The sequence below is a fragment of the Ranitomeya variabilis genome, chromosome 4 (genome assembly GCF_051348905.1).
Source record: "Ranitomeya variabilis isolate aRanVar5 chromosome 4, aRanVar5.hap1, whole genome shotgun sequence".
Classification (NCBI taxonomy): Eukaryota; Metazoa; Chordata; class Amphibia; order Anura; family Dendrobatidae; genus Ranitomeya; species Ranitomeya variabilis.
In genome coordinates this window covers 441415559-441441434 of record NC_135235.1, presented here as the reverse complement: position 1 = coordinate 441441434, position 25876 = coordinate 441415559, and the positions used below count along the sequence as shown (strand labels likewise).

The following is a 25876-nucleotide window of genomic DNA, read 5'->3' as shown; positions in this document are numbered from 1 at the left end:
CATAATGTCCCACAACCCCTCCACACAGTATACCCCCCAACACACCATACAATGCCCACCAAATACAATGCCCCACAACACATCTGCACAATATGCTGTCAGGCAGTACTCTCAGCCTCAGTGGTTAGCACTGTACTGTGGCTCAGTGGTTAGCACTGTACTGTGGCTCAGTGGTTAGCACTGCACGGTGGCTCAGTGGTTAGCACTGTACGGTGGCTCAGTGGCAAGCACTGTATGGTGGCTCAGTGGTTAGCACTGTACGGTGGCTCAGTGGTTAGCACTGTACTGTGGCTCAGTGGTTAGCACTGCACGGTGGCTCAGTGGTTAGCACTGTACGGTGGCTCAGTGGCAAGCACTGTATGGTGGCTCAGTGGTTAGCACTGTACGGTGGCTCAGTGGCAAGCACTGTATGGTGGCTCAGTGGTTAGCACTATACGGTGGCTCAGTGGTTAGCACTGTATGGTGGTTCAGTGGTTAGCACTGTATGGTGGCTCAGTGGCAAGCACTGTATGGTGGCTCAGTGATTAGCACTGCAGCCTTGCAGCGCTGGAGTCCTGGGTTCAAATCCCACCTTGGACAACATCTGCAAGGAGTTTGTGTGTTCTCCTGTGTTTTGGGTGGGTTTCCTCCGGGTTCTCCGGTTTCCTCCCACATTCCAAAGACATACTGATAGGGAATCTAGACTGTGAGCCCCATTGGGTACAGCGATGATAATGTGTGCAAACTGTAAAGCGCTGCGGAATATGTTAGCGCTATAGAAAGAAAATGGAATTGAAGCATTAACCCCTCGATGCACATCCCTACACCCCTGCCCCGGTCTGCATGTGTGGAGTGCTACACAGCCGGCCTTTGCCTGTAACAGGAGCGGTCTCCTATTCCTGCTGTTAGATGCCGCAGAGCGAGGCACAGCACGTCCTGTTGCCATGACTGGGTAATATAATGAGCCCTATTCACCTTACCAATCCCCTGCTGCTCTGGTGTTTGCGGTCTGCTGCTGTGATGGCCCACCATGGACATGCGACCGCTGCAGCCAATCATTGCGTGATGATGGGACTGACTGCAGCGGTCAGGTGGAACAGGAGAGGAAAGGTTACTAGATTAACCCATTCTGTACCTCTTTAAAACAAAAACATTCCTTGGCTAAACACAATCCCATTAAGGGCTTAGCCTGGTGACAAGATAGGGCTGCTCGGGGCCTCACCGATCCCTCCATACAATGTCTATGGGACTGCTGGGAGGCAGGTCGGGCTCGGGGGATGCGGATCTGGTGCTATACACGGCCCCTGTGCCAGCAGTCACCGTGTCACCGGCACTGCAGCTCCGTCCCCCGTCCACCATGCTTTACACTGCCATCACCTCCCGCTCCGATATAATAAAGATCACCTCAGTGACCAGAGATACGGGGCACCGACCTCCGCGCTCCAGACATCTTCTCGTTGCTAAGCGACGTTGTCAACTTCCGGAATAGGCGTGACCTGTGTTGGACTGTACCAAAGCCCCTTCAGAGGAGGGGGGGGCTGAAGTGTTTCTCCCGACACTGGTGTGTATGGGACCATTGCGGAGGTCGGCGGTGTAGTGAGGAGGCGCCCTCACCGGTCACCATGTGGGGGGCTTGTCTGCCCCTGGCTGGTGTAGTCCTAGGTGACGGCATAACATGGGCATCGTGCACACAGCGTGCTGTGCTCGGCCAGAGCTGCGACCTCCGATGATGCTGGCACGGTCTCCTGTGCGCGGAGACTGCTGACGGTGTCCAGCCTGGCAGGGAAGGGGTTACCCGGATCCGCCCCGCCCGCTCCCTGGATGGTGCTCGTGGCTGCGGCCGGACGGGGCAGTGTGACCCACGGGCAGCAGAGAGCGGAGAAGGTAGGAGGATGGGTGACCGGGGCCGCAGGTGCCTGTATATCCTATATATATGGGGAATAATATATATATATATACACACCCACTCTCGGGAGGTCCGGCTGACATCACTTTTCTTTGGAGTTTTCTTTGTGAGTGGGACAGCTGGGAGCGTCCTCGCCTGGGGGTCTCTGCTCATGCCCCCACTAATCATTTGTCATCCCTGTCCCCATTGGGGTCCCTGTGTACATTCCCCATTAGTGTGTATATAGCTGACTGTACACAAGGCTTAGCCACCACCGCCCGGTCTCCATCCTGGCATAATCTGTGGGGGCACAGATAGAAGCCCCCCATACAGTCGTCTGATCTCTGAGCTCAGCAGGGTCTGATGACTTTTGGGGGTCTTTTTACAATATTGGTAGGAAACTCCCACAAACGTGAGGGGCTCCTATAAACGCCAGGAAGATGATGTCCTTGTATTTAAAGGGGTTGTCCGGTCAACACACGTTGCCACATTTCCTAAGAATAGGTGACCACTTGCTGATCGGTGGGTGACGTGCCCCCGTCGGCGAATGATTATCCCATTTACAGAATGGTGTGGCAGGTGGACGGCCGACCTGTGCTCCGTTCATTCTGTATAGGGTTGTTGTTAAGTGCCCATCAGCCCCGTAAGGAGTGAACAGAGCGGTGGTCACATTTGCACTGCTGCTTTAGGGGGTAAAGTTCAATGTTCTGCCAGTCGGTGAAGGTCCCAGTGGTCGGACCCCCATGATCAATAAGTGGTCACCTATGCGGTGGATAGGCGATAACTTGTTTTCACTGGACATCCCCTTTAAACAGGATTCCTGATGGCGTATCTTTTCTTAGGCCTTTGCATTGATCTGTTCCTGTTATTCCTCTTAAAAATATATGAATGAATTGACAACTGGGTGGTAACAGCTGGTGGGTGTCGCTGTGCTCTGGCCAATCAGTGCTGATTATAGGGACACGCCCTCCTCGACAAAGACAATTGTCACACCACATTTCTTCCCTCCAGAAGTTGATATCGGATGACACGACCTGGAGATAGGAGGTTCTCAATATTAGCCAATCATGGCTTTTCTTCCAATAACTGCGCCCCCTCGGTCACACTGTGTGTGGGGTATTGCAGCTCAGCCCCATTATCTTCCATGTAGTCTAACTGCAATACCACACATAACCTTTAGAGTGGGGTGGTGCTATTTCTGGAAGGAAGCTGCTATTTTTCTGTATTGGTGGGCAGCCACTTTGAAAATGATCACGGGTAATCAAGAACGGCCTTAGTGGCTTCTGTTTATAAAGGAAGCCACAGCGCTGTGCCGAATCTGGTGCCTGACTTACCCAACTTACATGTTTTGGAGTCCATCGGCGTCATTTCTGGTGTCTGTCATTTTGACAAGAATAGTTTGTTTAAAAAAAAATGTCAACTTTTATTTTTCAAAAATTTTAAACGTATCCAATTTTTTAACATTTTTTTTCAGAGGACTTTCTGGTTTGCGAAATGTTTTTGTACATTGACAAACTCTATACAGATCACTGTTCTTCATCATGAGTTCTAGTGTCCGCCAATCAGTCGCAGTCATGTGACTCCTCGCAGTGTCAGAGCCGCGCGTCGGTCACATGATCGGGACAATGCGAGATGCCGCTGAATGACAGCAAGCAGAGATACTGACCAGGACGGGCAACTTGGAAAGTTATCGTTGTATAAATAACACTTATTATCTATGTAGTAATCAGAAGCATTTTGAACCCTTCACATCCTAATGCTCAAAGAAAGTGACAACTTATATGTCGCATATGCATAAAAACTTGTCAAGTGTGTCTGGTGTTGGGGGAGTTAAAGGGTTAATTTAATCTGTTTTTCCTCGGGAAGTGTGTGTTTTCTGTTACATTCGCCTCCCTAGGAGAATGGGGCGGTCAGAGCTGTGCATGGTATAATCATCCTAGGGCCATATACATTACTTTTGTCACCGTATACACTCATGTATTGTAAGCAGGAAGGAGCCTAAGGTGCCGAAATCCACCAGATGGGAGTCAGGCGAGTCCTCAACATGCAGCATAAGAGCTGACTAATGTATATGGTTCCCCATGCCCCCCTGACAACCTAAGTCCCGGGGTAAGAAGGGTGGGCATCCTACGTTCCCACGGGAGGTAACCCACTGATGGAGGAGTCTGGCAGCTTCTTATTCCCCTCTCCCCTTTGCTCGTCTGAGTGAGTATGAGGAGCAAAGCCGGTCATCCACACTCAATAGCTGATGGCCAAATATTACTTCTACTGAGATCATGCAAACGTTTGGACACCCCTGGTCAAGAACTACTGTTATTGTGAAGTTATGAAAGTTGAAGAGTAAATGATCTCTAAAAGGCCTAAAGTTAAAGATGGCACATTTCCTTTGTTTTAGGCAAAAAAAGTTTTATATTACAAAAACGAAAATAGACTGTTGTAAATGTTTGTGCACCATTGGAGATTTGTGTGCTCAGATAACGTTGACCAAGGTTTCAGACCTTAATTAGCCTGTCAGGGTAATGGCTTGTTCACTATCATTGTTAGGAAAGGCCAGATGACACAATTTTCCCAGCTTTATAAAAACCCAGCCTCCTCTATCCTTGTGCCAAAAAACAGAATCCATGGGTTCTTCTAGCACTCTGAAAATGAAAACGGTGGAAGCCTACAAAGCAGGAGAAGGCTTTAAGAAGATAGCAAAGTGGTTTCAAGTTGCCTTTTCTTTAGTTCGAAGTATAATTAAGGGACAGTGGAGGTCAAGATAAGGTCTGGAAGACCAAGCAAAATTTCAGTGAGAGTTGTTCATAGGATTGCTAAAGAGGCAAATCAGAACCCCCTGCTTGACTGCAAAAGGCCTTCTGAAAGCTTTAGCAGGCTCTAGAATTGTGGTGCGTTGTTCTATTGTTCAGAGACACCTGCACAAATACGGCCTTCATGGATGAGTCATTAGAAGAAAACCTCTCCTGTGTCCTCACCATAAAATTCAGCATCAGAAGTATGCAAAAGCGCATCTAAGCAAGCCTGATGTATTTTGGAAACAAGTCTTGCTGACCAATGAGGTTAAAATAGAACTCTTTGGCCACTTTGATCAAAGGTATGCATGGAGAAAAAAGGGCACAGAATTTCATTTCAGGAAAGCAACATCTCCCCAACCATTAAGCATGGTGGTGGGTCAATTATGCTTTGCGGTTGTGTTGCAGCCAATGGCATGGACACCATTTCTCAGGTAGAGGGAAAAATGGATTCAATGAAATTTCAATAAATTCTTGATGCAAACATAACACCATCTGTAAAAAAGCTGAAGTTGAGAAGATGATGGCTTCTACAAATGGATAATGATCCTAAACATACGCCAAAATCCACAATAGACTACCTCAAAAGGTGCAAGCTGAAGGTTTTACAATGGCCCTCACAGTCCCCTGATCTGATCATTGAAAACCTGTAGCTAGACCTCATAATAGCAGAGCATGCAAGACGACCCAGGAATCTCACAGAACTGGAAGGATTTTCCAAGGAAGAATGGATAAAAATCCCTCAAACAAGAACTGAAAGACTCTTGACTGGCTGCAAAAAGCGTTTACAAGATGTGATACTTGCAATAGGGGATTCAGCCCCAAATAGGTCCTAACCATGCACGGTGCTCAAACTTTTGCATCGGCCCATTTTCCTTTTTGTAATTTTTAATGTATAATATTAACCCCTATATCCGATCACGCACTTGCTCTTGTCACCTGCATCTTAAAAACATCTCCAGAATCCGACCTTTTCTCACCGTTGAAACTGCTAAGACTCTTACTGTCGCTCTTATTCATTCTTGTCTGGACTACTGCAACTCTCTTCTGATCGGTCTCCCTCTTACCAAACTTTCTCCTCTCCAATCCATCTTGAATGCGGCAGCCAGAGTCATATTTCTGTCCAGCCGCTTCACTGATGCCTCCATCTTGTGCCAGTCATTACACTGGCTACCCATTCGCTACAGGGTCCAGTATAAACTCCCCTCTCTCACCCACAAAGCCCTCCACAGTTCTGCACCGCCTTATATCTCCTCTCTCATCTCTGTCTATTGCCCTACATGTGCCCTCCATTCTACAAATAACCTAAGACTAATGGCCCCGTCTCACATAGCGATTTACCAACGATCACGACCAGCGATACGACCTGGCCGTGATCGTTGATAAGTCGCTGGGGAGCTGTCACACAGTCAACTTTCTCCAGCGACCAACGATCAGGGGAACGACTTCGGCATCGTTGAAACTGTCTTCAACGATGCCGAAGTCCCCCTGCAGTACCCGGGTAACCAGGGTAAACATCGGGTTACTAAGCGCAGGGCCGCGCTTAGTAACCCGATGTTTACCCTGGTTACCAAAAAAAACAAACAGTACATACTCTCCTTCTGATGTCCGTCAGGTCCCTTGCCGTCTGCTTCCGGCTCTGACTGAGTGCCGCCGTACAGTGAGAGCAGAGCGCAGCGGTGACGTCACTGCTGTGCTGCGCTCTCACTGTACGGCACTCAGTCAGTGAGAGCAGGAAGCAGACGGCAAGGGACCTGACGGACATCAGATGGTGAGTATGTACTGTTTGTTTTTTTTACATTTACGCTTGTAACCAGGGTAAACATCGGGTTACTAAGCGCGGCCCTGCGCTTAGTAACCCGATGTTTACCCTGGTTACCAGTGAAGACATCGCTGGATCGGTGTCACACACACCGATTCAGCGATGTCAGCGGGACCTCAACGACCAAAAAAAGGTCCAGGCCATTCCGACACGACCAGCGATCTCACAGCAGGGGCCTGATCGCTGGTACGTGTCACACATAGCGAGATCGCTACTGAGGTCGCTGTTGCGTCACAAAACTTGTGACTCAGCAGCGATCTCGCTAGCGATCTCGCTATGTGAGACGGGGCCTTAACATCCCCTGTAATCCGAACCTCGCACCTCCGTCTCCAAGACTTCTCTCATGCTGCGCCAGCTCTCTGGAATGCACTTCCCCAGACAATCAGACTGATACCTAGCCCCGACCTATTCAAGAGCGCTTGGAAAACCATCTCTTCAAACAAGCCTACCACATCAACTACTCAGTAGACTAACTTTGCCCTGTTCCCTCCTTCCAAATATTATTCTGAATCTGCACTCTACTATTTATCTGTCTCCACACCCTCCATGCACATGATAACTGCACTTAACCCCTTCCCGACCTGTGACACAGCGTATGCGTCATGAAAGTCGGTGCCAATCCGACCTGTGACGCATATGCTGTGTCACAGAATGATCGCGTCCCTGCAGATCGGGTGAAGGGGTTAACTCCCATTTTACCCGATCTGCAGAGACAGGGGGAGTGGTACTTCAGCCCAGGGGGGGTGGCTTCACCCCCCCGTGGCTACGATCGCTCTGATTGGCAGTTTCACTTTCAACAGCCAATCAGAGCGATTTGTAATATTTCACCTATGAAAATGGTGAAATATTACAATCCAGCCATGGCCGATGCTGCGATAGCATCTGCCATGGCTGGAGACCCCGATCTGCCCCCACCCCACCCCACCGATCACCTCCCCAGTCGTCCTTTTTGCCCCGATCTCCGTTCCGCTCCCCTCCTCCCTCCTGTCGGCTCCCCCGGTCCTCCTGTCCGCTCCCCAGGTCCTCCGATCCCCCCCCCGTGTTCCAATCCCACCCCCCCCCATACTTACCTAGCTCCAAAGTCCCTCCCGGTGTCTGGCCGTCTTCTTCATGGGCGCCGCCATCTTGGAAAATGGCGGGCGCTTGCGCAGTGCGCCCGCCGAACCTGCCAGCCGGCAGATTCGTTCCTGCACATTTTGGTCGCTGTGATAAGTTCTATCACAGCGATCAAAATAAAAAAAAATTGTAAATAAATCCCCCCCTTTATCACCCCCATAATAAAATATAGAAAATATAATTATTTTTGTTTTTCCATTAGGGTTAGGGGTAGGGTTGCACTTAGGGCTAGGGTTGCACTTAGGGCTAGGGTTGCACTTAGGGCTAGGGTTGCACTTAGGGCTAGGGTTGCACTTAGGGCTAGGGTTGCACTTAGGGCTAGGGTTGCACTTAGGGCTAGGGTTGCACTTAGGGCTAGGGTTGCACTTAGGGCTAGGGTTGCACTTAGGGCTAGGGTTGCACTTAGGGCTGCGGCTGCACTTAGGGCTGCGGCTAGGGTTGCACTTAGGGTTGCACTTAGGGTTGCACTTACGGCTAGGGTTGCACTTAGGGCTAGGGTTGCACTTAGGGCTAGGGTTGCACTTAGGGCTAGGGTTGCACTTAGGGCTAGGGTTGCACTTAGGGCTAGGGTTGCACTTAGGGCTAGGGTTGCACTTAGGGCTGCACCTAGGGTTGCACTTAGGGTTGCACTTAGGGTTGCACTTAGGGCTAGGGTTGCACTTAGGGCTAGGGTTGCACTTAGGGCTAGGGTTGCACTTAGGGCTGCACCTAGGGTTGCACTTAGGGCTAGGGTTGCACTTAGGGTTGCACTTAGGGTTGCACTTAGGGCTAGGGTTGCACTTAGGGCTAGGGTTGCACTTAGGGCTAGGGTTGCACTTAGGGCTAGGGATGCACTTAGGGCTAGGGTTGCACTTAGAGCTAGGGTTGCACTTAGAGCTAGGGTTGCACTTAGGGCTAGGGTTGCACTTAGGGCTAGGGTTGCACTTAGGGCTAGGGTTGCACTTAGGGCTAGGGTTGCACTTAGGGCTAGGGTTGCACTTAGGGCTAGGGTTGCACTTAGGGCTAGGGTTGCACTTAGGGCTAGGGTTGCACTTAGGGCTAGGGTTGCACTTAGGGCTAGGGTTGCACTTTGGGCTAGGGTTGCACTTAGGGCTGCACCTAGGGTTGCACTTAGGGTTGCACTTAGGGTTGCACTTAGGGTTGCACTTAGGGCTAGGGTTGCACTTAGGGCTAGGGTTGCACTTAGGGCTAGGGTTGCACTTAGGGCTAGGGTTGCACTTAGGGCTAGGGTTGCACTTAGGGCTAGGGTTAGAATTAGGGTTAGAATTAGGGTTAGAATTAGGCTATGTGCACACGGTGCGGATTTGGCTGCGGATCCGCAGCGGATTGGTCGCTGCGGATTCGTATCAGTTTTCCATCACGTTTACAGTACCACATAAACCTATGGAAAACCAAATCCGCTGTGCCCATGGTGCGGAAAATACAGAGCGGAAACGCTGCGTTGTATTTTCCGCAGCATGTCAATTCTTTGTGCAATTCCGCAGCGTTTTACACCTGCTCCATAATAGGAATCCGCAAGTGAAATCCACACAAAAAACACTGGAAATACGCTGTAAATCCGCAGGTAAAGCGCAGTGCGTTTTACCTGCAGATTTTTCAAAAACTGCGGAAAAATCCACACAAATCCGCAACGTGAGCACATACCCTTAGGGTTAGGGTTGGAATTAGGGGTAAGACTAGGGTTAGGGGTGTGTTGGGGTTAGGGTTGTGGTTAGGGTTGGGATTAGAGTTAGGGGTGTGTTGGGGTTAGTGTTGGAGTTAGAATTGAGGGGTTTCCACTTTTTAGGCACATCAGGGGTCTCCAAACGCGACACGGCGCCACCATTGATTCCAGCCAATCTTGCGTTGAAAAAGTAAAATGGTGCTCTCTCCCTTCCGAGCCCCGACGTGTGCCCAAACAGTGGTTTACCCCCACATATGGGGTACCAGCGTACTCAGGAGAAACTGATCAACAACTTTTGGGGTCCAATTTCTCCTGTAACCCTTGGGAAAATAAAAAATTCTGGGCTAAAAATCATTTTTGAGGAAAGAAAAATTATTTTTTATTTTCATGGCTCTGCGTTATAAACTTCTGTGAAGCACTTGTTGGTTTAAAGTGCTCACTATGCATCTAGATAAGTTCCTTGGGGGGTCTAGTTTCCAAAATGGGGTCACTTGTGGGGGAGCTCCAATGTTTAGGCACACAGGGGCTCTCCAAACGCGACATGGTGTCCGCTAACGATTGGAGCTCATTTTCCATTCAAAAAGTCAAATGGCGCGCCTTCCCTTCCGAGCCTTGCCATGCGCCCAAACAGTGGTTTACCCCCACATATGAGGTATCGGCGTACTCAGGAGAAATTGCCCAACAAATTTTAGGATCCATTTTATCCTGTCGCCCATGTGAACATTAAAAAATTGAGGCTAAAAGAATTTTTTTGTGAAAAAAAAGTACTTTTTCATTTTTACGGATCAATTTGTGAAGCACCTGAGGGTTTAAAGTGCTCACTATGCATCTAGATAAGTTCCTTGGGGGGTCTCCTTTCCAAAATGGGGTCACTTGTGGGGAAGCTCCAATGTTTAGGCACACAGGGGCTCTCCAAACGCGACATGGTGTCCGCTAACGATGGAGATAATTTTTCATTCAAAAAGTCAAATGGCGCTCCTTCCCTTCCGAGTTCTGCCGTGCGCCCAAACAGTGGTTTACCCCCACATATGAGGTATCAGCGTACTCAGAACAAATTGGACAACAACATTCGTGGTCCAGTTTCTCCTTTTACCCTTGGGAAAATAAAAAAATTGTTGCTAAAAGATGATTTTTGTGACTAAAAAGTTAAATGTTCATTTTTTCCTTCCATGTTGCTTCTGCTGCTGTGAAGCACCTGAAGGGTTAATAAACTTCTTGAATGTGGTTTTGAGCACCTTGAGGGGTGCAGTTTTTAGAATGGTGTCACTTTTGGGTATTTTCAGCCATATAGAACCCTCAAATTGACTTCAAATGTGAGGTGGTCCCTAAAAAAAATGGTTTTGTAAATTTTGTTGTAAAAATGAGAAATCACTGGTCAAATTTTAACCCTTATAACTTCCTAGCAAAAAAAAATGTTGTTTCCAAAATTGTGCTGATGTAAAGTAGACATGTGGGAAACGTTATTTATTAACTATTTTGTGTCACATAACTCTCTGGTTTAACAGAATAAAAATTCAAAATGTGAAAATTGCAAAATTTTCAAAATTTTCACCAAATTTCCATTTTTTTCACAAACGCGGAAATTATCGACCTAAATTTACCACTACCATGAAGCCCAATATGTCACGAAAAAACAATCTCAGAATCGCTAGGATCCGTTGAAGCGTTCCCGAGTTATTACATCATAAAGGGACACTGGTCAGAATTGCAAAAAACGGCAAGGTCATTAAGGCCAAAATAGGCTGGGTCATGAAGGGGTTAATACTTGACTATTGCACTTAACCCCTTCATGACCTTGGGATTTTCCGTTTTTCCGTGTTCGTTTTTCACTCCCCTCCTTCCCAGAGCCATAACTTTTTTTATTTTTCCGTCAATATGGCCATGTGAGGGCTTATTTTTTGCGGGACGAGATGTACTTTTGAACAACATCATTGGTTTTAGCATGTCGTGTACTAGAAAACGGTAAAAAAATTCCAAGTGCAGTGAAATTGCAAAAAAAAGTGCAGTCCCACACTTGTTTTTTGCTTGGCTTTTTTGCTAGGTTCACTAAATGCTAAAACTGACCAGCCATTATGATTCTCCAGGTCATTGCAAGTTCATAGACACCTAACATGACTAGGTTATTTTTTATCTAAGTGGTGAAAAAAAATTCTAAACGTTGTTAAAAAAAAAAAAAATTGCGCCATTTTTCGATACCCGTAGCGTCTCCATTTTTCATGATCTGGGGTCGGTTGAGGGCTTATTTTTTGCGTGCCGAGTTGGAGTTTTTAATGATACCATTTCGGTACAGATACGTTCTTTTGATCGCCCGTTATTGCATTTTAATTCAATGTCGCGGCGACCAAAAAAAAGTAATTCTGGCGTTTCAAATTTTTAGGAGGCTAGAAGCTGGCACAACGCGATCGGCTCTGCTACATAGCAGCGATCATTAGATCGCTGCTATGCAGCAGAAATGTAGGTGTGCTATGAGCGCCGACCACAGGGTGGCGCTCACAGCTACCGGCGCGATCAGTAACCATAGAGGTCTCAGCAATGCGCTCATTTCCGTCCGGAAGCGCTGGTTAAATGCCGCTGTCTGCGTTTGACAGCGGCATTTAACTAGTTAATAGCGGCGGGTGAATCACGATTTCACCCGCCGCTATTGCGGGCACATGCCAGCTGTTCAAAACAGCTGACATGTCCCGGCTTTGATGCGGGCTCACCGCCGGAGCCCGCATCAAAGCAGGGCTTCTGACCTCGGACGTACTATCCCTTCCGAGGTCAGAAAGGGGTTAAACACATGGGCTGATGACCGGATCATGCAGCTTTATATGAAAATCCCTATGTATTATAATTGCCAGACCTGAAATAACAAGCACTTCTCACCTATTGTGTCCCCCCATTTCCTTGTAGATTGTAAGCTTGCGAGCAGGGACCTCACTCCTAATGTCACTGTTTAACTTGTTTGAACTTGTATTGAATTTATTGTCTGTAGTCTGTACATGTCCCCGCTAATTGCTGCAGAATATGTTGGCTCTATATAAATAAAAATTATTATTATTAACCCCTTACTGACCTCCGCCGTTCTATTACAACGGAGGTCGGTACCCCCGCTTTGATGCGGGCTGCGGCGGTGAGCCCGCATGAAAGCCGGGACATGTCAGCTGTTTTGAACAGCTAACGTGCCCGCAATAGCAACAGGTGGAATCGCAATTCACCCACCGCTATTAACTAGTTACCGTATTTTTCGGACTATAAGACGCACCCCAAATTTTCAGAATAAAAATAAGGAAAAAAAAAATGTTTCAAATGGGGGTACGTCTTACAGTCCGAATTCAGCTTACCAGTGAAGGGATCGCCATAGGTGGAGAAGTGGTCACAGGGGCCTTTCGGTGGTCCAGGCTGGTGCGTTGACCTCCAGGAAATCCCATTCCAGGCCGGTGCTCTGTGCTTGGGCAGGGGTGGAGGCTCTGTGCTCCGGGGTAGGGGCTGTGCTCCGCTCCAGAACAGTGGCTGGGCTCCGGGGCACAGGCTGGGCTCTGGGACACAAGCTGTGCTGCGGGCAGTGGCTGGGCTCTGGGGCACAGGCTGGGCTCTGGGGCACAAACTGTGCTGCGGGCAGTGGCTGGGCTCTGGGGCACAGGCTGGGCTCTGGGGCACAGGCTGGGCTCTGGGGCACAAGCTGTGCTGCGGGCAGTGGCTGGGCTCTGGGGCACAGGCTGGGCTCTGGGGCACAGGCTGGGCTCTGGGGCACAGGCTGGGCTCTGGGGCACAAGCTGTGCTGCGGGCAGTGGCTGGGCTCTGGGGCACAGGCTGAGCTCTGGGGCACAAGCTGTGCTGCGGGCAGTGGCTGGGCTCTGGGGCACAGGCTGTGCTGCGGGGCTGTGGCAGCGGCTCTCTGGGCTCAGTGGGGGCTCCGACGGCATTTCTTCAAAGCCCGGAGGCCCCCCGCTCATCCGGCATGTTGCGGTGGCCTCCGAGAACATGGGCTCCAGGAAAATGGCCGCCGGGCTGGCGCACGCTCAGATTCAGATCTTGTTGCCGAGATCTCGCCCCGAGATCTCAGGAGACGAGATCTCATTGACGAGATTTAAATCTGAGCGTGCGCCGGCCCGGCGGCCATTTTCCTGGCGCCTATGTTCTCGGAGGCCACCGCAACATGCCGGATGAGCGGGGGGCCTCCGGGCTTTGAAGAAATGCCGTCGGAGCCCCCACTGAGCCCAGAGAGCCGCTGCCACAGCCCCACAGCACAGCCCCTGCCCGCAGCACAGTCCCAGCCCGCAGCACAGCCGCACCAGCATGGGAAGGGAGGCTGCATCAGGACCGCTGCCGCATAATTTGTAAGTATATTCCGACTACAAGACGCACCCCCATTTTCCCCTTACATTTTTGGGGAAAAAAGTGCATCTTGTAGTCCGGAAAATACGGTAAATGCCGCTGTCAAACCCTGACAGCGGCATTTAACCGGCGCTTCTGGCCATCGGGCCAGAAATGCGCGCAACGCTAACCCCCGTCACATGATCTCCTTGAGACCTCTATGGTTGCTGATGTCGGCTTGCTGTGAGCGCCACCCTGTGGTTGGCGCTCATAGCAAGCCTGCAATTCAGCCACATAGCAGCGATCTGATGATCGCTGCTATGTAGCTGAGCCGATCCAGTTGTGCCAGCTTCTAGTCTCCCATGAGGGCTATTGAAGCATGGCAAAAGTTAAAAAAAAAAAAAAAAAAAAAGTTTTAAAAAAATATAAAAGTTTAAATCACCCCCCTTTCGCCCCATTCAAAATAAAACAATTAAAAAAAATCAAACCTACACATATTTGGTATCACCGCGTTCAGAACCGCCCAATCTATCAATAAAAAAAAAAAAAAATGATTGACCTGATCTCTAAACAGCGTAGCGAGAAAAAAATTCGAAACGCCATAATTATGGTTTTTTGGTCACCGCGACATTGCATTAAAATGCAATAACGGGCGATCAAAAGAACGTATCTACACCAAAATCGTATCATTAAAAACATCTGCTCAGCACGCAAAAAATAAGCCCTCAACTGACCCGAGATCACGAAAATTGGAGACGCTACGGTATCAGAAAATGGCATGTTTTTTTTTTTTAAAGCAAAGTTTAGATTTTTTTTTTTTTTTACCACTTAGATAAAGCGTAACCTAGACATGTTTGGTGTCTATGAACTCGTAATGACCTGGAGAATCATAATGGCAGGTCAGTTTTAGCACTTAGTGAAACTAGCAAAAAAGCTAAACAAAAAAACAAGTGTGGGATTGCACTTTTTTTGCAATTTCACCGCACTTGGAATTTTTTTCCCATTTTCTAGTACACAACATGCTAAAACCAATGATGTCGTTCAAAAGTGCAAATTGTTCCGCAAAAAACAAGCCCTCACATGGCCATATTGACGGAAAAATAAAAAGTTATGGCTCTGGGAGGGAGGGGAGCGAAAAACGAGAATGCAAAAACGGAAAAGGGCAAGGTCTTGAAAGGGTTAAAATATATACTCCCCCCCCCCCCCCCCCCTTCCCTTCCTAAAATACAAACAAAATGTGTCATCGTTAACTTTAGGCCTTTTCGAGATCATTTCATCTTCACGTTGGTTAACTGTTCACAATATCAGGAATTTTGACCAGGGGTGCCCAAATTTTTACATGACACTGTATATTTGTCATGACCGAGCGTGCATGTGCTCTAAAGGTAAAAAAAAAGACTAGTGATGAGCGAATATACTCGAGATTTTCCGAGCACGCTCGGGTGACCTCCGAGTATTTTTTTAGTGCTCAGAGATTGTTTTTTATTGCCACAGCTGAATGATTTACATCTGTTAGCCAGCATAAGTACATGTGGGGGTTGCTTGGTTGCTAGGGAATCCCCACATGTACTTATGCTGGCTAACAGATGTAAATCATTCAGCTGAGGTGAGGAAAACTAAATCTCCGAGCACTAAAAAATACTCGGAGGACCCCCGAGCGTGCTCGGGAAATCTCGAGTAACGAGTATATTCGCTCATCACTAAAAAAGACCTGTCTGAGGCTGTTGACACAAAAAAGGTTTTCTGAGACAGACTTGACACAACCACACTACTTAGGTTCCAGAGATACCGTGGCCTTCATCTTTTAACCTTCTTCAGGAGTCTGGGCCTATAACAGGGGCCCTGGGGTTGTATCCATGGAGTGGCTGCTGGCCGGTGCATCGATTCTGAGGCAGAAGTGGTAAACTTGTCAGGTCAAGAACAGGGACAAAATCAGGAGATGTAGTGAAGTCAGAGGAATAGCCAGGGTCAGGTACTAGGAGGTCAGTTAAAGAGTAACAAGCTCAGGTCAAGGTCAGGACAAATCAAAGAGTAAGGCCGGCCTCACACTAGCGAGTTTTACGGACGTATGAGCGCATAAACTACGTCCGTAAAATTCACATTACACACGGCACAATGATTCCCTATGTCCCAGCTCCTATCTGCCGTATATTACGCATCCGTAATATACGGTCTTGTACGGCCGTAGAAAATCGCAGCATGCTGTGTTTGTCACCGTATTGCGCAAAAAAATCGCCAATGAAAGTCTATGGGGGCGAGAAAAATACGGATTCCACACGGACCAGCAGTCAGGGTGGATTGATTTAAATCACGCCGATTTAAATCATGATTTAAATCACGATTTAAATCAAAAGATTTTTTTCTATTTAAATCGGATCGATTTAAATCATGATTTTAATCATGATTTAAATCACTGATTTAAATCAAAAGGTTTTTTTTAATATAAATCACGATTAAAATGAGAAGTGAGAGCAGTGCGCATGTGCGCCCATAGTTACACGGACGAAACTAGGGGCAACGATCTAACGCCAGGGTGAGGGGGGGACCCCAAAGTAAGTAAAAATCTTTTTTGTTTTACTATATGGCAATAGGTAGGTGTTTAAAAGCAGCATGTCTTAATTGTATAAACTATTAATAGCCTCCACATTTTGTTCATACTGCCCCTTTAATTCCACACTTCTAGCTTGGTTTCACTTTTGGTTTAGTTTCTTTTTCCATTCAGTTGACATGCCCAAACTTGTTGGATAGTCAGCATCCTACAGAAACCTCTGGAAGAGCATGGCATTGTGAATGTTACACATATACAGCCTTTATTCTACTGAGTTAAACAACTCAGCTTTATCTCATGATGGAAGAACCTTTGGATGGTAAAATATTTTCCTCAAAAAGCAGTTTATTGAAAGAAATCCGATTTAAATCAAAAAAATCCGATTTAAATAAAAAAAATCCGATTTTTTTGATTTTTTTTAAAAAACATTGATTTTTATCCACCCTGCCAGCAGTGTGACTTGTGAGAAATACGCACCGGTGTTAGTGAAAAGTCGGTAATTCAATTGCCGGCTTTTCATTTCTCCTGCCTAAACCCGACATGATATGAGACATGGTTTACATACAGTAAACCATCTCATATCCCCCTTTTTTTTTTGCATATTCCACACTACTAATGTTAGTAGTGTGTATGTGCAAAATGTGGGCGCTGTAGCTGCTAAAATAAAGGGTTAAATGGCGGAAAAAATTGGCGTGGGCTCCCGCGCAATTTTCTCCGCCAGAGTGGTAAAGCCAGTGACTGAGGGCAGATATTAATAGCCAGGAGAGGGTCCATGGTTATTGGCCCCCCTGGCTACAAACATCTGCCCCCAGCCACCCCAGAAAAGGCACATCTGGAAGATGCGCCTATTCTGGCACTTGGCCACTCTCTTCCCACTCCCGTGTAGCGGTGGGATATGGGGTAATGAAGGGTTACAATAGCAAGGTGACATTAACCCTTCATTACCCCATATCCCACCGCTACACGGGAGTGGGAAGAGAGTGGCCAAGTGCCAGAATAGGCGCATCTTCCAGATGTGCCTTTTCTGGGGTGGCTGGGGGCAGATGTTTGTAGCCAGGGGGGCCAATAACCATGGACCCTCTCCTGGCTATTAATATCTGCCCTCAGTCACTGGCTTTACCACTCTGGTGGAGAAAATTGCGCGGGAGCCCACGCCAATTTTTTCCGCCATTCAACCCTTTATTTTAGCAGCTACAGCGCCCAAATTTTGCACATACACACTACTAACATTAGTAGTGTGGAATATGCAAAAAAAAAAGGGGATATGAGATGGTTTACTGTATGTAAACCATGTCTCATATCATGTCGGGTTTGTGAAGGAGAAATGAAAAACCGGCAATTAAATTTTCACATATATCGCGCTGAATTAAATATAAATACAGAATATATATATATATATATATATATATATATATATATATATATATATATATATATACATATACATATACATATACATATACATATACATATACATATACATATACATATACATATACATATATATATATATATATATATATATATATATATATATATATATATATACTGTATATATTTTTTTAACGAACATTTGAGCACATAAATCCATTAGATGTCGGTTTTGCAAGCCTGCGAGAAAATATCGCAGTACGGATGCCATACGGATTACATACGGAGGATGCCATGCGCAAAATACGCTGACACACCCTGCCTACGGATGACATACGGATCACTATTTTGGGGACTTTTCTGCGTATTACGGCCGTAAAAAACGGACCGTATTTTTATACGCAGAGTGTGAGGCCGGCCTAAGGCTGGATTAAGACAGCCCATCTGCAGCTGTTAGGCCATGTGCACACGTTCAGTATTTTTCACGTTTTTTTCGCGTTTTTCGCTATAAAAACGTGATAAAAACGCGAAAACGCGTATGCCTCCTATTATTTACAGTGTGTTCCGCATTTCTTGTGCAAATGTTGCATTTTTTTCCGCGAAAACATCGCATAGCGGAAAAAAAAAGCAACATGTTCATTAAAAATGCGGAATTGCGGGAATTCCGCATACCTAGGAGTGCATTGATCTGCTTACTTCCCGCACGGGGCTGTGCACACCATGCGGGAAGTAAGCAGATTATGTGCGGTTGGTACCCAGGGTGGAGGAGAGGAGACTCTCCTCCACGGACTGGGCACCATATAATTGGTCAAAAAAAAAGAATTAAAATAAAAAATAGTCATATACTCACCTTCGATGGCCCCGGAGGCATGCTGCCGCTTCCGTTCCTTTAGATGGTCTGTGTTCAGGACCTGCGATGACGTCGCGGCCTTGTGATTGGCCGCGTGACCGCTCATGTGACCGCTCAGCGACCAATCACAAGCCGCGATGTCATCGAAGGTCCTGAACACACACAGCATCTATAGGAACGGACGCCTGCAGGTGAGTATAACCATTTTTTTAATTATTTTTAAACATTCTATCTTTTACTATTGATGCTGCATAGGCAGCATCTATAGTAAAAAGTTGGTCACACTTGTCAAACACTATGTTTGACAAGTGTGACCAACCTGTCAATCAGTTTTCCATGCGATGCTACAGATCGCTTGGAAAACTTTAGCATTCTGCAAGCTAATTACGCTTGCAAAATGCTAAAAAAAAGCGAAAAAAACGGGGAAAAAATGCCAAAAAAATAAAGCGGATTTCTTGCAGAAAATTTCCGGTTTTCTTCAGGAAATTTCTGCAAGAAATCCTGACGTGTGCACATACCCTTAAAGGTCAGCTGATCGGCGGTTGTTTAATTGTATGTTTATTCAGGCCCGACCCGTACGTCCATGTGTACAGAATGTGCACGTGAAATCTCACTTTTCTCGGCAGCATGTCTACACACAAGATGTGCTGCTGAGAATGAGTTTCTTTTGTTTTTTTTTAAACTTTTTATTAGTTTTAAAGGGAACCTGTCACCCCCAAAATCGAAGGTGAGCTAAGGCTACGTTCACATTTGCGGTCTGTGCCGCAGCGTCGGGCGCCGCAGCGTCGCCGCATGCGTCATGCGCCCCTATATTTAACATGGGGGCGCATGGACATGCGTCGCACTTGCGTTTTGCGCCGCATGCGTCGCTGCGGCGCCCGCGTCTGGGCGCAGAGGACGCAGCAAGTTGCATTTTTGCTGCGTCCAAAATCAATTAAAAAAAGGACGCATGCGGCGCAAAACGCAGCGTTGTGCATACGTTTTGCTGCGTTTTTGTTTGCGTTGTGCGCTGCGGCGCCGACGCTGCGGCGCACAACGCAAATGTGAACGTAGCCTAAGCCCACCGGCATCAGGGGCTTATCTACATCATTCTGTATCATGAAAGATGAGAAAAAGAGGTTAGATTATACTCACCCCGGGGCGGTCCCGTTGCGGTCCGGACCGGGGCCTCCCATCTTCTTACGATGTCGTCCTCTTCTTGTCATCTCGCTGCAGCTCCGGCGCAGGCGTACTTTGTCTGCTCTGTTGAGGGCAGAGCTAAGTACTGCAGTGCACAGGCGCCGGGCCTCTCTGACCTTTCCCGGCGCCTGCGCACTGCAGTACTTTGCTGTCCCCTCAACAGAGCAGACAAAGTACTCCTGCGCCATAGAGTGAATACAAGAAGACGACGTCATCCTATGAAGATAGGAGGCCCCGGACCGTGACGCCCATCGGACCGGACCGCAGCAGGACCACCCCTGGGTGAGTATAATCTAACCTCTTTTTCTCATCTTTTCAGGATACATCGGGGGCTTATCTACAGCATTCCAGAATGCTTGGTGGAGCAAGATGGTACAGCACATGCGTGTTTGGTGTGTGGGAAGAAATCTGGGGAAACCCAGGCAAACACGGGGAGAACCTACAAACTCCTTGCAGATATTGTCCTTGGTGGGATTTGACCCCAATTACTGCCATTATTAGAATGATCACATTTGGGACACTAAACCCCTGATGTATAACAACATGCTTGCGCTGGGGGTTTAGTGCAGAAAATCTAGTGACCGTTTCCCTTTAAGTTTTCTTGGCCAAAGTGGTTTAATACATGTGACAAGAACACGCGGCATGGGTTCTAGGCATGTGGAGCATGAAGTAGCTCTTTGTCATGGCTGATGCCTTCTCCTCCCCCTCTCATCAGTAATCTCCCAGTGATCTGGTAGTAATATGCTTCTCAGATGAAGCAGGGGAAACGCTAACACGTGATATCCACACGGGAAGGAAACCGCAGATCCTGCACACAGTGATTTCGAAATCTGAAGCTGGAAGTTGGCACAATCCTGTGAGCTACATGTTATACTCACTGGAGACCCGAAAGGGGGATCTATTCAGAGATCCTCACATTTTAGGTTCACTTACTTCAGGAGTCACAACCCCAATAAACGAAGCTTGATTTGAAGATAAAGTTGTCCTTAAAGGGTTATATGGATATACAGTGGCTATGAAAAAGTCTACGCACCTCTATAAAACCCCATCATACTGAGGAGAATCATTTCAGAGCTTCTTCCAACTTCAATGTCATTCCTAATCTGTACAGTTCCATTGAGAACCAAAGTGAAATTATTTTGGGTGGGGGGGAAATGTTGTTGCATAAATATTCACACCCTGAAACGAATACATTGTTGAAATATTTGAATTTATGACACTATTCATTGTTTTTGGGCAGGCGTCTATCAGCAGGACACACCTAGAATTGGCAAGCTTTGCCCACTCTTCTTTGCCAGGGTGGATAAAAATCAATGTTTTTTTAAAAAAATCGGATTTTTTTGATTTAAATCGGATTTTTTTGATTTAAATCGGATTTTTTTCAATAAACTGCTTTTTGAGGAAAATATTTTACCATCCAAAGGTTCTTCCATCATGAGATAAAGCTGAGTTGTTTAACTCAGTAGAATAAAGGCTGTATATGTGTAACATTCACAATGCCATGCTCTTCCAGAGGTTTCTGTAGGATGCTGACTATCCAACAAGTTTGGGCATGTCAACTGAATGGAAAAAGAAACTAAACCAAAAGTGAAACCAAGCTAGAAGTGTGGAATTAAAGGGGCAGTATGAACAAAATGTGGAGGCTATTAATACTTTATACAATTAAGACATGCTGCTTTTAAACACCTACCTATTGCCATATAGTAAAACAAAAAAGATTTTTACTTACTTTGGGGTCCCCCCCTCACCCTGGCGTTAGATCGTTGCCCCTAGTTTCGTCCGTGTAACTATGGGCGCACATGCGCACTGCTCTCACTTCTCATTTTAATCGTGATTTATATTAAAAAAAACCTTTTGATTTAAATCAGTGATTTAAATCATGATTAAAATCATGATTTAAATCGATCCGATTTAAATAGAAAAAAATCTTTTGATTTAAATCGTGATTTAAATCATGATTTAAATCGGCGTGATTTAAATCAATCCACCCTGTTCTTTGCACATCAAATCTGTGAAATCTACTGTGTACAGCGCCCTCTACAGGTTTTGAATTGGATTTCAGTCTGGTCTCTGGCTGGTCCATTGCAAAACTTTGATCTTCTGACAGTCATTTTTTTGTTGATTTGTAGGTATGTTTCGAGTCATCGTTGTGCTGAAAGGTGAAATTCTTCCTCTTTTAGTAGAGGCCTAAAGGTTTTGTTGCAAAAATGACTGATCTTCCTGCAGCTTTTTAAAAATTTCTCTGAGGCTACTTTCACACTAGAGTCGGTACGGGGCCGTCGCCATGCGTCGTACCGACGCTAGCTGTGAAATAAAAGCACAACGGGGGCAGCGGATGCAGTTTTTCAACGCATCCGCTGCCCCATTGTGAGATCCGGGGAGGAGGGGGTGGAGTACCGGCCGCGCATGCGCGGTCGGAAATGGCGGACACGACGCACAAAAAAACGTTACATGTAACTTTTTTTGTGTCGACGGTCCACCAAAACACGACGCATCCGTCGCGCGACGGATGCGACGTGTGGCCACAAGTCGCAATGCGTCGCTAATGTAAGTCTATGGGGAAAAAACGCATCGTGCGGACAACTTTGCAGGATGCGTTTTTTCTCCTAAACGACGCATTTCGACGTAGTCAAAACACTAGTGTGAAAGTAGCCTTAGCCTCTTAGCAGCCTCCAGGACCAATTTTCTTCTTGTCTTTTCATTTGAGAGACGTCCAATTCTAGGTAATGTCACAAAAGTGCCAAATCCATTTCATGATGACAATCTTCCATGTTCCATATTATACCTAATGTCTTGGAAATTTTCTTGTACCCTTTCCCTGAGTGACTTTCAACAGTGAGATCCCTTTGCTGTGTTTTAAGCTATTTATGGACCGTGGCTTTTGCTGTAAAATGCTGCTAAGAAAATGTCAGGAAATCTTACTAGAACAGCTAATCTTTATATGGGGTTATTCAGAATCACTGTAAGTGATGGCAGCTGTGTACAGACGACTATTTGAGGCCGGGGTCACACAGCAATCTATTATCTCGTGTAAGAGACAGTCGGGCTGATTATGCTAATGACACTCGGATCAAACTCGGTCAGAGTTTGAGCCAAATGTCGTCTTAGTGCAATCCGATTCTCTCAAAAACTGAGATCTTAATATCTCCATCTTCTCCATTGTCTCTGCGAACCTACATTGGACTTCACTCAGATGACATCAGAAAGAGGTCCGATATTTCACACATACCCATAGACCTGTATGGATGAGGGTGAGCCGATTAACGGTTGCATTTACTTCATGCTGCGATGCTACCAAATAGGTATGAGAAAATAATCGCAGATCTGCACAGCCCATAGTGAAACATTTGGCCGAGTGCTATTCGATAACAGATTGGATGTCACACAGTTGTGTGAGCGAGCCATAAATGGGACTGGCTAATTCTGAATACAACCACATTCCCATTTACAAGAGGGTGTTCATACTTATGCAACCACATTTCTATACACAGCTTCTATCTGCAGTACATTGCTCCTCAGCTCTGTGTACACTGTGCATAGGCAGAAAGCTGCCAATCAGTGCTGGGAGCAAGGTTATATAGAGCTCATCATTCAGAGGATCGATAGATCTGCAGTCAGATCAAAACTACGGCAAGCATCCCAGTAAGCGATACATCTCTGCAATCTTGGTCCTTGCCCCTATATCGTGCTGCTCTCTGATACAGTAGCAAAAATCTGATTTCCTTTAAAATAAATCATGTCACTTTTTCTTGCTGCCTGTGGGTGATGGATCACTTGTGTGAGGTTGTTGTGTTTTTGTTTTTGTTTTGTTTTTTTATATATACTCTATTCATAGATCTATATTTTTTTGTTGGAATTTTTTTTCTCCACTGACATAAATCATGTCCTGTTCTAGCAGTGATCACAGAGAGATAATGTCCTGAATGGCATCTCAGCATCTTCTGCTCTTCTGCATGGCTGCAAGTAACCCCATCCTAGTAAGTGTAGGAGTGGAGTGACTGACAGGATGACAGCTCCATTGATAACGTGACAGCCCTAGATAAGAACGGCCTGGACAGAGGGGGGGGGGAAGACATGAGGAAAAGTCCTGATACTTTGTACATTTTCATTTAATAAATCATTACTTCACTATCACCTGACTATAATATCATACCCTCTTGCACCCAGCCGTAGTATCCTATGAATCCCCCCACCCAAGAATCAGACCTGTGTAAATCTGTCCTCAATAGAGTGGAGGTGTCCAAAAACAGCCTCCAGTTCACGCATTGTCTATGGGACTGCTGAGCAGTGTACACTGATATTTCCGTCAGTCCCATAGACAATGAATGAAGCTGAGGCCAAGCATGCACACCTTCCCTTTATACAGGACGCAGCTGCAGAACGCACCGTTCTCTGGGTTGCAGAGCCCTGCTTCTGGGATCTCTGGGGGTCCCAATGGTCACCCCCCACCATTCAGCAATTTATCCTCTATTCTATTAATAGCGGATAATTACATCCTTGGGGGGATAATCAATTAATCACCCCTGACCCCAAAACATAATAACACTCCACATAGTATACATTTCACCTAAATCGCCTTACCCCAATCCTCCCAAAGCATCAAGAGCGCTGCTGCACCACATTGCCATATTAAAGTGTGACCGGGTGAGTGCTGCCAGTGTGACACAATAAGGGGCACACTGACCGCATCACCCAACAACCAGAGTACTGCTGTATGAGTGATCAGTCTCATCAGGGGTCACCTCCAGACATGGATATCGCATCTCCCAGCCCGAATCCCTGCACTCTGGCCAGTAGAGACAGGCCTGCTGCTGTGTGGGTCATGTTACAGTCTGGGATGTGACCTCAGCTGATTTACTTCTCACAGCCCACCACACCATCACACCCTGCAGCACATCGCTCCTCAGCCCCCTTGATATACAGTCTCCAGCTGCAGTACATTTCTCCTCAACCCCCTCCTACAGTACAGTACTCCTCAGCCCTCTGTATACAGTTTCCTCCTATAGTACATCGCTCCTCAACCTATACAAGGCCTCCATCTGTAGTTCATCTCTCTTCAGCCCCTTTATACATAGCTTCCACTTGCAGCACATCGCTCCTCAGCCCCCATGATATACAGTCTCCACCTGTAGTCCATTGCCCTTCAGCCCCCTCCTACGGTACAGTACAGTACTCCTCAGCCCTCTGTATACAGTTTCCTCCTGCAGTACATCGCTCCTCAACCATTCTATACAAGGCCTCCATCTGTAGTTTTTTTCAGCCCATTTATACATAGCTTCCTCCTGCAGTAAATCTTTGTTTATTGTTTCCAAAATTGTGCTGATGTAGGAAATGTTATCTATTAACTATTTTGTGTGACCCCACTCTGATTTACGGGCATAAGAATTCAAAGTTCGAAAATTGCTGAATTTTCTCCAAAGTTCCGATTTTTTTTTTTTTTATCTTCCCACCAAGGCAATATCGAAGAAATTTTCCACTGTCATGAAAAAACAATCTTAGAATCAGTGGGGATCTGTTGAATCGTTATGTCCTCATAAAGTGACACTGGTCAGAATTGAAAAAATGGCTTGTTCCAGAAGGTGAAAACAGGCTTCGGGGAGAAGGGGTTAAAGCCAGCAGTTAAATGTTTTATAAATTTACCACAACCTAAAAAAAAAAAATCTGGACTTTTTTTTTTTTTTTTTTTTAAAGCAAAAATCATACTTCCCATCACTTCAGTGTCTGGGCTTCTGTAATTCAATTGTTTAGAGAACAAAATAATCTTCCTTTTTTAAAGCAGATCTGTCATCGCTCTTTGTAAAGGTGGCAGAAAATGGGGACCAGATGCCTCCTGTAAGGCAAAATGGCAACGATCAAAGGATCTCTCATCATTAGCACTGGACTCCTGAACTTCAAAATATTTTGGTCCAAATAATTTGAGTTGATTTTTTTTTTTGCTTTTAGGATGTTTATCACTTTTATCTTTTTAGTTAATTTTAAGAGCAGAGAGACAGTATAAAAGAGTCCCTTTAAGAAGTCCCATCAGCATATTTTTGCTCTCTATATTCTGAGAACAGGACAAAATAGGGCAAGAAAACCTGACTCCAGGCATGTCATTTGCACCCACAACCCTGACTTGGCAGCTGTGTACAGTGTGACTTGTCAGCAAGCTGCCGATCAGTAGTGGGGGCGGGGTTACACAGATTAGCTGGACTGCTCTGCACATGAACTATAGTCCTGTAGTGATAATCTCCTGCTGATAAAATACTGATTGTACTGAAATTACAACACGCACACTAATAAGTGACACATCCCTGTAATAAAGTTCTCCTGCCATATATTATGCGTCTCTCGGAGTACATAGCAAAAACCTGCTGACAGATTCCCTTTAATAGTTTG

The 25876-nt window shown here is 46.3% G+C and overlaps 2 protein-coding genes across 6 annotated transcripts in view; one reads left to right on the top strand and one right to left on the bottom strand.

The window, feature by feature from the left end:
* Window positions 1-1553, bottom strand: part of CCDC40 (coiled-coil domain 40 molecular ruler complex subunit) — a 49004-nt gene extending 47451 nt beyond the window's left edge. The window contains exon 1 of one of the 4 annotated variants that reach the window (XM_077251472.1): window positions 1413-1553. In XM_077251472.1, the coding sequence (XP_077107587.1) occupies window positions 1413-1429 (17 nt within the window). In that variant the 5' untranslated portion in view covers window positions 1430-1553. The other 3 variants (XM_077251475.1, XM_077251471.1, XM_077251476.1) reach the window with 3 other exon arrangements.
* Window position 1554: 1 nt separating this feature from the next.
* Window positions 1555-25876, top strand: part of TBC1D16 (TBC1 domain family member 16) — a 79746-nt gene continuing 55424 nt past the window's right edge. Inside the window, exon 1 of one of the 2 annotated variants that reach the window (XM_077251478.1) lies at window positions 1555-1863. Coding sequence is in view for 1 of the 2 variants with exons in the window: in XM_077251477.1 (XP_077107592.1) it covers window positions 1801-1863 (63 nt within the window). In the remaining variant the exon portion in view is untranslated. The remainder of the gene's footprint in view (window positions 1864-25876) is intronic. The other variant, XM_077251477.1, reaches the window with a different exon arrangement.